The 12847-nt window shown below is 35.9% G+C and overlaps 1 protein-coding gene across 2 annotated transcripts in view; it reads left to right on the plus strand.

Moving 5' to 3' along the window:
- PDCD6IP (programmed cell death 6 interacting protein) overlaps positions 1 to 6757 on the plus strand; it is a 73692-nt gene extending 66935 nt beyond the window's left edge. For both annotated transcript variants that reach the window (XM_034956094.3, XM_034956095.3), the window contains exons 16-18: positions 1044 to 1167; positions 2278 to 2465; positions 3391 to 6757. In XM_034956094.3, coding sequence (XP_034811985.1) covers positions 1044 to 1167; positions 2278 to 2465; positions 3391 to 3565 — 487 coding nt within the window. In that variant the 3' untranslated portion in view covers positions 3566 to 6757. The remainder of the gene's footprint in view (positions 1 to 1043; positions 1168 to 2277; positions 2466 to 3390) is intronic.
- Positions 6758 to 12847: the final 6090 nt, after the last annotated feature.

The following is a 12847-nucleotide window of genomic DNA, read 5'->3' on the forward strand; positions in this document are numbered from 1 at the left end:
CAGAAATATAAAAAAGATACAACTTCATTTTATTAAACAATAGGAAGAAAGAGGATTTAGATTCTAGTCAAGAATAAAAATGTAGTATATTTTATTTTTTTCAGTTTTTGTTATATTGATAAATAATTATACATATTATGGGGTACATGTGATACTTTGATCATGAATACAATGTGTAATAATCAAATCAGGGTAATTAGGATATTCATCACATATTTGTGGGGCACATGTGATATTTTGATACATGAATACAATGCATAATAATCAAATCAAGGTAATTAGGATATTCATCTCAAACGTTTATCATTTCTTTGTGTTGGGAACATTCCAAATCTTCTAGCTATTTTGAAATATACAATAAATTATCATTAACTATGATCACCCTATGGTGCTATTAAACACTAGAACTTATTTATTCTCTCTGACTGTATTTTTGTACCTATTATCCAACCTCTCTTCATCCCCACCCCCTACTCTTCCTTGACTCTAGAAACCATCATTCTACTCTGTCTCCTTGTTTTTAGCTCACACATATGGAGGAGAACATGCAATATTTGTCTTTCTGTGCCTGGCTTATTTCACTTATCATGATGGCCTCCAGTTCCATCCATGTTGCTGCAAATGACAGAATTTCATTATATTTTTTATGGCTGAATAATATTCCATTGTGTATATATACTACACTATATCCATTTGTCTGCTGATGGACACTTAGGTTGCATTCATATTTTGGCTGTTGGAAGTGCTGCAATAAACATGGGAATACAGATATCTCTTCAGTATATGGATATCCTTTCTTTAGGATATATACCCAGCAGTGGGATTGTTGGATCATATTGTAGATCTAGTTTTAGTTTTTTGAGGGACCTCCATACTGTTTTCCATAGTCACTGTACTAATTTGAAATGTAGTATATTTTAAAATACCATCATTGTTTGGAATCCATTTTCTATGTTTCATGTATGAAGAAAAGAAAAGCTGATATTTTATGTGTGTTAATTTTTTTCTATCATGTTAATTTTTAACACTCTGTCTTTGATAAGGGACTTGCAACAAAGCATTGCCAGAGAACCTAGTGCTCCTTCAATTCCTACACCTGCATATCAGTCCTCACCAGCAGGAGGACATGCACCAACTCCTCCAACTCCAGCGCCAAGAACCATGCCGGTTAGTAGGCAAATAAATATTTTAAACAGAGGTTTTACATTAACGATGATTACTTGTTCTAACGGATAAAACATGATTTACATAGGAAGGATCTAGTGGTTACCACCTGCATCAGGTAACCAACCTTCTGATATTTTGCAATATGTAGAACACAGCATCGTTCAAGAATTCTTGACAAAAAAATGCTTAACCTGAATGTAATCAAGCCCTTAAACTTTCTGTTTATAGCAAATAAAACAAATGATAAAATAAGTTAAATTATGCTATTAGGAAACAATTGGACAAATCTTTCACATGGGACATTTATATGAAATAACTGAGTTGATCATTTCTAAAAGTGAATGTCATAGATTTTTTAAAAAAGAGGCATATTCTAGATGAAAAGAGATGAAAGTTTCCTTATAATCAAATGCAGTATATGAACTTTATTTGCTTTTGGTTTATAAAAATAGCTATATGAGCTTTTTTGTGTTAATTAGGGGAAAAGTGAATTTGGAGTGGATATTTGATGACATTGGGGAATAGCATTAGTTTTTTAAGGATGAAAATGGTATTGTGATTATGTAGGAGAATATCCTTATGAGAACTTGAGTGCTGAAGTCTTTAGGGCTAGTGTCATGAAATTTGCAACTTACTTTCAAATGATTCTGCAAATATATATGGATGTAGTTATAGATAAAGCAGAAATGACAAATGTTAATAGTTGTTGAATTTCATTGGTAGATGTGTGATTATTTTATATACTATTTTTTAAAAATTTTCTGGTGTGTGACATTTTTCATGTAAAGTTTGGGGACTAGGAGGAGATGATGGTAGTAAACAGTACCTGTGCTGCTTCCTTCCACCTCAAATGTCCAACCACTGGAGGAAGCAGTAAATGATTAAATATGAGGCAGCAGGAAAAGAGCAGTGGCTATGGAGTTTCCACAGGTTGGAAAATTATTCAACTATGATATATTTCTATAGTAATAAGCCGGTATTTAAGAATGGGAATTAAAAATATATTTGGTTGGATTCTAGAGTTTCTCATATGTCCTTATTAATTTTAATTAATAGCAATTTGAGAGAAATATGAAACATTTTATAGTCAATGCTGACTTTTTCTTATAGCCTACTAAGCCCCAGCCCCCAGCCAGGCCTCCACCACCTGTGCTTCCAGCAAATCGAGCTCCTTCTGCTACTGCTCCATCTCCAGTGGGGGCTGGGACTGCTGCACCAGCTCCATCACAAACGCCTGGCTCAGCTCCTCCTCCACAGGCCCAGGGACCACCCTATCCCACCTATCCAGGATATCCTGGGTAAGGCTGCAACATTGTGTATCCCAAGTTGGCTAATATTGTTTCTAGGCTCTGGCCAACCTGTTAAAAACAGGGTCACCCCTTCTCCAAATGGAGGTGTCATGAATGAATAAGCTACACTGTCAGCTTATCCAGAAATGAAAATAATGTTATGGTCACTTACATGAATAGGATAGCTATTTCCTAGGCTTTTAAAATTTATGTTTTTATATTTTACATATTGGGTTTATATTAAATAATCTTTTCTGTATTATAGAGTTTAGTAGGTGTTTCCTTGGACTTTAGGTGATAAACAGGTACCTTTTCTGAGGGTAGCATAGCAAAACTGATAAGGCCTTGTTTACGTCCCTATACTTAGAATACTTGGCATTTAATAAACAGTTGAATAGAAATTTATCTAATTATGGCTTGCACTTTCTTAAAGGTTAATCTCTGTGGTAATTTCTTAATTTTAAAAATCCAAACATTTGACTACCTTTTAAGATGTGCTCTAAATTTTACTTAGTAAGTACATGTTGTCTGCCAAATACTAGAACTTTATAAGTTGTAAATTTATGTACATCACAGTGAATATTGAATATTGTGGAAGAGGAATGTATTTAGATGACTAGTTTTGCCACGTTAAAATGAAGGGTCTCCACTTTTTTTCTTTCTTTAATACTCGAATATTTAATCTTATTTTCTTCAGTATTTTTTTTTTGGATAGTATTAAACACTTGGTACTCTTTTGTTTTAATTAATAACAGGATAGGAATGCTTTTCTCTGACAAGTGCCTTGAAACAGTTTTTTTCACTCCACTGTTCTTTAATAGACTAAAAAATAGAAATGACTTTCATGAAAAACGTAGTTCTAGAATGATTATTGTTTTATTTTTTAGTATTTGATTTACCAATCAAGATTTTTCTGTTTTCTTCTCCCTATCAGGTATTGCCAAATGCCCATGCCCATGGGCTATAATCCTTATGCGTATGGCCAGTATAATATGCCATATCCACCAGTGTATCACCAGAGTCCTGGACAGGCTCCATACCCGGGACCCCAGCAGCCTTCATACCCCTTCCCTCAGCCCCCACAGCAGTCTTACTATCCACAGCAGTAATATGTCTGCTCAGCAGCTCAGCTGATTCAGATCAGAGGGAAAGAAATACCAACCCTGCAATAAGTGTACTAAACTCTACGCTCTGGTTAATGTAATGTACTCTCCTGGACTGAATGCAGTGTATAATTTCTGTCTACAGCTAGAAGCTGTGCCCCAGTTCCACATTTGATTACACATGTGAGATTTGCTGCTGTTGCAGTATAAACACTAGGTATAATAGGATTTGAAATTGCATTACAGTTCATAAAAATTGAAAATGAGAAATTAAACCTGCAAGTGAAACATTTGAAACGATTATACTTTCTACATAAGACATGGTTGGGACATCAGATACTTAGAAAGATGGTTTAAGTATGGATACTAGAGAAAATTAAGTTTTCTTTCTCTTTGGTTTATTGATTTGGTTTAATTTCCATTATGCTATTTTGCATAATCAAGGCACTGTAAATCTTATAATTTTAAAATAAATTACTTAAGAACAGTTGTCATTGTTATGTTTTGTTATTGATTCTCATTACTGTCTAATTTTTTTTCTGGTATTAGTCTCATTTTGTATGTATATAAGTTAAACAGATACTGTTTAAGTGCATGAATAGTACAAGTTATTATCAAGGATGTTTTACAGGGAAATCAAAAGAATATTATCATACTTTATCTTTCGTATGCTGATTAGTAAACGATTTTTGACATTTATTTTAGAAAGTCCTATAATGTGGAAGAAACAAACAGTTGCTACCAAAGATTCTTCAAATAAACATACAAATAAATGTGTATATTTAATGTTTTATTGTTAGCTTCTCCAGAAAATTGATGCAAATTCTGGTAATAATTCTTGCATTTTTTTCCCATAACCTGGTTAAAATAAATACGCCATTGGCAATACTTCATAATGTAATGGAATTGTTTGGGGAACACTTACTGTACCCTCTCATCCTTTTTTCCACCGTACTGTGTTAACTTAGTGACATTTAATGCCCAATATGTATGAATAGATCTAAGCCATTTAATTTTTTTTCCTTAAAGATTGGACTATTTTATAATTCAAGGAGCATACAAAACAATGGTTGGGAACATATGCCAATTATGGAATAGGCTATGTATTTAATATTAATCTCTGCCATTAGGATATCTACTCACTGTATAAACCTCAGTAAAAATAGTGAAGACATGCATCATGGAATGAGAAAATGAGAAAGGAATGAGTTGTCTAACATCACAGTGGGATCTGTTTTTTGTGAGGTTCATTTCTGAACACATTAGGCATATGAGCAGATTTCCAGTGAATCTATTTATGTTTATTTTCTGAGTTTCAACGCTGACCTTTTCTTGCATTATTGTTTCATTTTAATGATAGTGTTACTTGTCCCACTGTTGTTTTCATTGACAGTTTGGATTTATATTTTAAATGTTCGAATGAAAGTATGATTGTAAAAGGGAGTGAATTGGTTTAAAAATATATGTATATTTTAAACTTTGTTGTGTGTAGGAGACATGAAGGCATGTTAATTCAATATAAATGACCTTTGATTTCATGGAATATTAAAGTTGGTTTAAAGTCCAATAGTTAAACCTTAGCAAAAATAGCTTTTTACTTTATCAGTTGCTAAGATTTAATACTTTGGATTCATCAAAGTGTGACATGGGCTTGTTTGACTTCTGTAAGTGGCATTTAAGTTCCACATTCTTATTACTTGAGGTACTTTATACTAACATAAGACACTCAGTGAGAGTTAGAGGTATTACAAGTTGCTAGTTTATAATGTCTTACTAATGCAGAAAAAAGGAAAAAAGCAAAATTGGCCTGAATATTCTCTTGGGGAAAGAGGGCACCAAAGAAAAGGGTAAGTGCATCTGAGGGCCAAAAGAGATGTATAAGCCTTTTAGCCCATTCCCCATGCTGGGCCTGCTCACAGAGCCACAGGAAGATCATTCAGAAACTAGGAAAGGAGGCCCCCACAGCTGATCCTGCCACAGCACACCTGACTCACTCAGCTCTGTTAGTGTAACCTTTTAAATGTAGCAACCCAAACCCTTTCCCTCTTGTCAGTTCACTCATCCTTTGGTTTCTTTTTAATCACCTGTGTCTGGGCACAGACAATCACAATAAATGCAGCCCTTTATTACTGTTAAGGATCATACTGTTGGTTTGGAGTTGGAAGGGTACTACTCTGTGATTCAGGTGTGTTGTACCCATATTTACAATTAGGCTTTATTATCTTCCTAAATCAAGGAAAGGAAATCATCCCCAGACCATTTATGCTGAGCTTTGGAATACTATTTTAAACTGGATTGTACTTAAATAATGAAGCTCTGCATAGAGGAACTAGTCAGAAGTGGGGAAAACACTGTCTAATTTTTATCAGTCTGGTATAAAGTATTGATCTAAGAGAACTCTCCCTGTGCCCCTTGGTCTTTATTCTCAATTAAGAAAAACAGTCACATGTCACGACAAACCAATCAATCTTTATGAGATATTCCTGTATCCATACCCCAGCTTGTTTGCAATTTATAAACCTCCCCTTCAAAACCAAGGAGTTGCAGAAAAAAATGGATTTCACAGAGCCTTGTGTCCCTAAAGTTCTGTCCCAGTCAGCAGTCTTTATAGTCCAAACAGATTATAAAAAATGTTTTCCATTTGAACTTTACAGTTTGCAAAAGTGCTTTTATACATTTTCTAATTTCAGAAACATGATAATATAATTTGTTAAGTGGGTTTCAGTTTGCTAATAGGGATTTTTTGTGTTTTGTTTTTTAATTTTCAGCATCTCTTGAAGAATCTTGCTACAGCCAAATGGCATCTCACTTTTTAAAGACGTTTGCAATTATTAGTTGATTCACAGTACAGAACAAGGTATAAAGGAAAAAACCCTGCTAGGTAGTGTTATAATTGCTGGATTAAAAATAGACTAGAACTAACAGGTTCATTTTAAGATTTACTTGGAAGAGCAAAGAAGGAAAAAATATATTTTTAAAGAAAGAGAATATTCAGGCTTTATTTCTGGTATGAAGTTTATATTTTTTAAAAAAATCCTATATTATCACACCAGAGATTTTAGATTCTTTTCTGGTTAGAAACATTGCTGGTAGTTGGATTATATTTTTATTGTATTCATTTATCTTAGGGGGAACATTGTAAAGAAACAAAAAGGTCCAGATGAATGTATCCTAGAAATAAAAGTTTAAAGATTCTTACTTCTTTGGAGTATGAATTCTTATTTAAAGTGTTTATTCTTCAGCTTTATAGTTTCCATTATTTCTTTGACAAATGGTGAATTGGAAAATGTAAAAAAAATACCCACTTTGACTAAATGCATGAGACTACAAAAGGAAGATAGTGTTTAAATTTTTTTTTTTCACACCTGCAACCTGATAATTTAGCGGTCATGGATGGGCCATGTTTTTCATTGCTTATGTGATTTACTCTAGGAGTATTCTTTTCAAATACCACTTTTTAGGTTAATTTTTGGAAATGATCAGCAAGATTACTATACTCATCAGCTGATGAGGGGAAGGGGGATGGGTTCTGCTGCATCCCGAGTGAAGATGACTGAGAAGCTGTGTGCTTGGCCTGCTTTAGTATTTACTACTACCACAGGGCAGGATTGGCTTAGGAACTCCCTGTGAGCAGACCGACTACAGCCTGTGAACCAGAGGGCTTCATGCCACCGAGCCTCAGACCACAGGCTACTGCCAGTCAGTGTCCCTGCCCAATGACCGGTCTTGCCTTTGTAAGTTATCAATTTGGGGCACATCCAAGTTGTCTGCCTTTTCTCCTCATTGGTGCTGTGCAAAGGATCCTGGCTTCTCTCAGTTCTGTGGCTCCCGCGATCCTTTCTGCTTAAAAGTTGCGTAAGTTATGAACACAGGTGATACAGGTGAAGAGGTTCAAGTCTATTACCATTGTTTTTAAGTGTTCCTATATTTTTAGCTGTTTTAAGCTTTACACACTTTGAAGCCCACATGATTCACACTCATCAAGTATGTCTTTATTGTGAACATGAAGTGGCCCTTTTCCATCTTGCAGTATATTCTATTTTTTGAGGCGAGTTCTCGCTGTTGCCCAGGTTGGAGTGCGGTGGTGCTATTTTGGCTCACTGCAGCCTCAAACTCCTGGGCTCAGTCAATTCAACCTCCTCAGCCTCTTTAGTAACTGGGACTACAAGCACCTGCCACCATGCCCAGCTAATTTTTTTTTTTGTGGAGATGGAGGTTTCACCATGTTCCCCAGGCTGGCCTTGGAACTCCTCAGCTCAAGCGACCCACCTGCCGCGACCTCCCAAAGTGTTAGGATTACTAATAGGCATGAGCCATTGCACCCGGCTACTGTTTTATATGACTACTCTTGTTTTGTTTTTGGATGCATTAGCAGGTTTTCTAACCTAATGTGTGCACCTGCTTTAGTTTTAGATGTTTAGATTTAGTTACTTGACTCAACCTTTTTTTTTTTTTTTGTAATTTAGAAGGGAAGTTTAACAATTTTGGTAAAATTAAATGATCTGATATTTTTGTCTGATACAAATATTTTATCCTTTCTATTTTCTATATCTGTCATTGCTTGGATTATGTGTTCTTTTATGTTTCCTAGTTGTTTGAAATATTGTTTATTACCTATAATTTTTGAAAGCATTAATATTCTTTTTTTCCTTCTCAGCCGTATGTTGTTTCTTAAAAAGTAGGGGATGGGCTGGGCCCGGTGGCTCACACCTGTAATCCCAGCACTTTGGGAGGCCGAGGTGGGAGGATCACCTGAGGCCAGGAGTTCGAGACCAGCCTAGCCAACATGGTGAAACCCTGTCTCTACTAAAAATACAAAAAATGAGCCAGGTGTGGTGGTGGGCGCCTGTAATCCCAGCTACTCAGGAGGCTGAGGCAGGAGAATCGCTTGAACCTGGGAAGCGGAGACTGCAGTGAGCAGAGATCGCACCATTGCACTCCAGCCTAGGCAACAAGAGTGAAACTCTGTCTGAAAAAAAAAAAAAAAAAAAAGGAGGGGGATGGGGAAGGGAAAACATATAAACAGGGTTTAGGCTCATAATTGCTAATGCACTATTATTTTTACATTGTACATCTCGATTATAATTGTTAATGTTTGCATTTTTTTACTCGATTTATAAAATATGTAAACATGGTCTATTATAACTTGGTTATAGCTGGTCCTCTTCTCTTGTTCCCTTCTTGGGATGCTTTTGAACATTCAGGAGGTTTGGTCTTGCCCTCTCTCTTACACCAATCTTACTCTGCCTCCAGCCTGTGGGCTTCTCTGTTGCCAGCAGGTGCCAGTGATTCTGGATGAGGAACTCCCTGAGGGGCCAGTGTCTTCTTTTTCCACTGAACCCTGGAAGAAGAGGGGTGCACAAGAATGGCCCCTTCAGCCTTCATCAGCCTCCCACAATGGACTGGGCTGCATAATGTGTTCTTTTTAAAAGTAGTATGTTTTTTGAATAGGCAATACACGGTATAAATTTCAAAAGGTAGAAAATGGTGTATGATAGTAAGTGTCCTTCCTGCCCCGTCCCTTGACCCAGTTTTCTTCCTTAAGACAGTCTCCACTACCAGGGCGCACAGGGTTCACATTGTATTTAGACTTAACAGCTCCCAGAAGCAGGTGTGTTGTGACCCTCTGTGGAAGGCACACAATGAATTGTGATAGTTGCATCTAAAACTGGAGTTCTATTCTTTCATAGAGACCAAAGACTGTTTTTAGCTAGAGAATTATTTCTAAGTTCAGCTACGCTTGACATTATTAAGAACAGTAACATGTACTGAATCACTGCCAATTTCTAATCCCACTATGCTTTCATGTTCTTTCAAAATTATCCAAAGTATATATCATAATTTTTTATAAAGATTTGCATTTTAGGCTGATATTTAAGTAGTTTTTCAGCAAGAAACTTGTAACATTGAATCACAGAGAATATCTATACCTAGAAAGGGAACAGAGCATAACCACATTTAATTCCTTTTGACAACGTCAGGCAGAATAATGGCCTGTCTATGTCCATGTCCTGTTCCCCAGCACCTGTGAATACGTTAGGCTATTTGGCAAAGGGGAATTAAGATTGCTAATCATCTGATTTGAAAATAGGGAGATGATTTTGGATTATCAGGCTGAATCCGTGTGATTTCCGTTTCCTAAAAGTGGAAGGAGGAGATGGAAAAAGGAGAAAAGGACAGATGGCAGAATGAAAATGACTTGACCTAATGCTGCTGGCTAAGAAGATGGGGCCATGAGCCACAGAAAGTGGGCAGCTTCTAGAACCTGGGAAAGGGAAGGAAGATTCACCCCTAGATCCTACAGAAGGAAGGCCTACACAGGTCTGTCAGCACCTTGACGTCAGTTCTGTGAGACTAATTTTGGACTTCAGACTTCCAGAACTGTAAGATAAATTTGTGTTGTTTTAAGCCACTAAGTTTGTGGTAGTTTATTATCGTAGCAACAGGAAATAAATTATACTCAGTTTGGTTTATTAGCAACTTCTTTGTTCTGCTCCCTGGGTTATACCGAATATACTGCATCCTCTAGCTTCTCTCATCAGCAGGAAGGTGGGAATTTACAACACGGTGGTGACTCCACAAAGGCCACGTGGGCCCAGCGTTGGCTGCACCATTCCCTTTAATGAAAGAGTATTTGGTTCCTAAAGGAAGATTCACTTTCTTATTTCTTGTTTCGTATTTTAGGGTCTTTATGTTATTCCCTTTCCATAGCAGTGTCTTTTATCACTATTGGGGTTTTCAGAAAGGAAATACAATGTAGATGGAAGTGAGGCGACTGCACAAGGGAAGGCACTTGGAAACAGACCACAGTGCTGTGGAAGAGATATCTGTTGCCTTTTTTTCCTTGTAAGTAATGTGTTACAAAACTTTTAACCATTAGAGTTGAAATTTTTCTCCAGCAAAGATCTGTCTTTACTCAAATTACCTGGTAATGTATGAACTTTTTTTAAAAAATAGATTTTTTTAAGAGCAGTTTTAGGTTTAAAGAAAATAGAGGAGAAAGCATAGAGTTCCCTTATACCCCCCTTACCCCACCCCCTCACAGTTTCTCCTCTTGTTAACATCTTGTATTAGTGTAGCTCACTGATTACAATTGATGACCCAGTATTCACACATTATTATTAACTAAAGTACATAATTTATGTTAAGGCTCATCTTCTGTGTTGTACATCTGTGGATTTTGCCAAATGCATAAGGTCATGTATTCACCATCACAGTCTCATATAGAATAGTTTCACTGTCCTAAAAATCCCTTGTGCTCCACCTACTCACCCTTCTCCCCAACCTGGACAACCACTGATCGTTTTATTGTCTGTATAGTTTTGTCTTTTCCAGAATGTCATACAGTTAGAATCATACAATATGTAGCCTTTTCAGACCGCCTTCTTGGCATGTAAGTTTCCTTTGTGCCTTTTTGTGGTTTCATAGCTCATTTCTTTTTAGTGCTGAGTAATATTCCATTGTATGAGAATACTGGATATATCAGTTTGGTTATCCATCTACCTTTTGAAAGACACACTTGTTGCTTCCAGTTTTTGGCATTTATGAATAAACATTAATGTGCAGGTTTGTATGGACATAAATTTTCAACTTATTTGGGTGAGAACCTAGAAGCACAATTCATGGATCATAAAAGACTATGTTTTGCTTTGTAAGAAGCTGCCAAACTGTCTTCCAAAGTTGCTGTACCATTTTGCATTCCCACCAGCACTGAATGAGAGTTCCTGTTTCTCCACATCCTCGCTAGCATTTGGTATTGTCAGATTTTTGGATTTTAGCCATTCTAATAGGTGTGTAGTGGTATATTACTATTTTTAATGTGCAATTTCTTAATGATTTATGACGTTGAGCATCCTTTCACATGCTTATATGCCATCTTGTATCTTTGGTGAGACATCTGTTCAGGACCTCTATCCATTTTTGAATTGGATTTTCTCATTGAATTTTAATGCTTTTTTGGGGTATATTTTAATGTAGTTCCTTTATCAGATGTGTTTTGCAAATATTTTCTTCTAGTTTGTAGAGCAAAAGCTTTTTCACAGAGCAAAAGTTTTTAATTTAATGAAGTCAAACTTACCAGTTCTTTCATGGCTCGTGCTTGTGGTGTTATATCAAATCTATGTCAAACCCTAGATTACCTAGCTTTTATCCTATGTTATATTCTGGAAATTTTGTAGTTTTATGTTTTATATTTATGTCTATGATCATCTCCTTTACTTTTGAAGGATAATTTTGCCAAATACAGAATTCTAGGTTGGTGATTATTTTCTTTCAACACCGTAAATATTTCCCTTCTCTTCTTACTTGCATTGTTTGTGAAGTCTAATGGAATTCTTATCCTTATTTTTCTATAGGTAAAGCAGGTTTTTCTCTGCTTTCTTTCAAGATTTTCTCTGTCTTTGGTTTTCTGCAAGTTTGAATATGATTTGTTAAAGTGTAGACTTTTCTGTATTTGTCCTGATTCGTGTTCTCCAAGCTTCCTGGATCTGTGGTTTTGTATCTGTCATTAATCCTGGAAAATTCTAATCCATTATTACTTCAAATATTTATTCTTCTCCTTTCTTTCTTCAGCTTCTGGTGTTCTCTTTGTGAATATATTACATGTTATGTTATTGTCCCACAGTTGTTGGCTATTCTGTTCCAATTTTTCATTCTTAGCATTTCAGTTTGGGAAGTTTCTCTTGACATATCTTCAAGCTCACTGAATATTTTCTCATCTGTATCTAGTTTACCAGTGAGCCCATCAAAGGCATTCTTCATTTATATTATAGGGCTTTTGATTTCTAGTATTTTCTTTCATTTCTTTCTTAGAGTTTCGAGCTGTCTGCTTTCATTACTCATCTGTTCTTGCATGCTGTCCACTTTTACATTGGAACCCTTAGCATATTAAGTATAGTTATTTAAAATTCCCAAATAGTATCAAAATCTTTTCCATATGTAAGTCTTGTTCTGTTGTTTGCTTATCTTTTCAGAGTGTTTTTCTTGCCTTTTAATGTGCCTTGTAATTTACTGTTGAAAGGCAGATTTGATATATTGGCTAAAAGGACCTGAGGTAAACAGATCTTTAGGATAAGGGTTTATGTTTATCTGGCTAAGAACTTGGCTGTGTTTATCACTTACCATAGCTGTAGATGTCTGAGATTTCAGTTTTCTTCAGTGTCCTCATTTTTGTTTTCCCTGTTGTTTTTGGTTTTCCCTAGACATTCTTTCTTAAACAGAGCCTCAGGCTTGCAGTTGTTTCAGCTGTAATCTCTGTTGTCACACAGGAGCCTTATTGATGTGGTGTTG

This window comes from Pan paniscus, chromosome 2 (assembly GCF_029289425.2).
Source record: "Pan paniscus chromosome 2, NHGRI_mPanPan1-v2.0_pri, whole genome shotgun sequence".
Taxonomy (NCBI): Eukaryota; Metazoa; Chordata; class Mammalia; order Primates; family Hominidae; genus Pan; species Pan paniscus.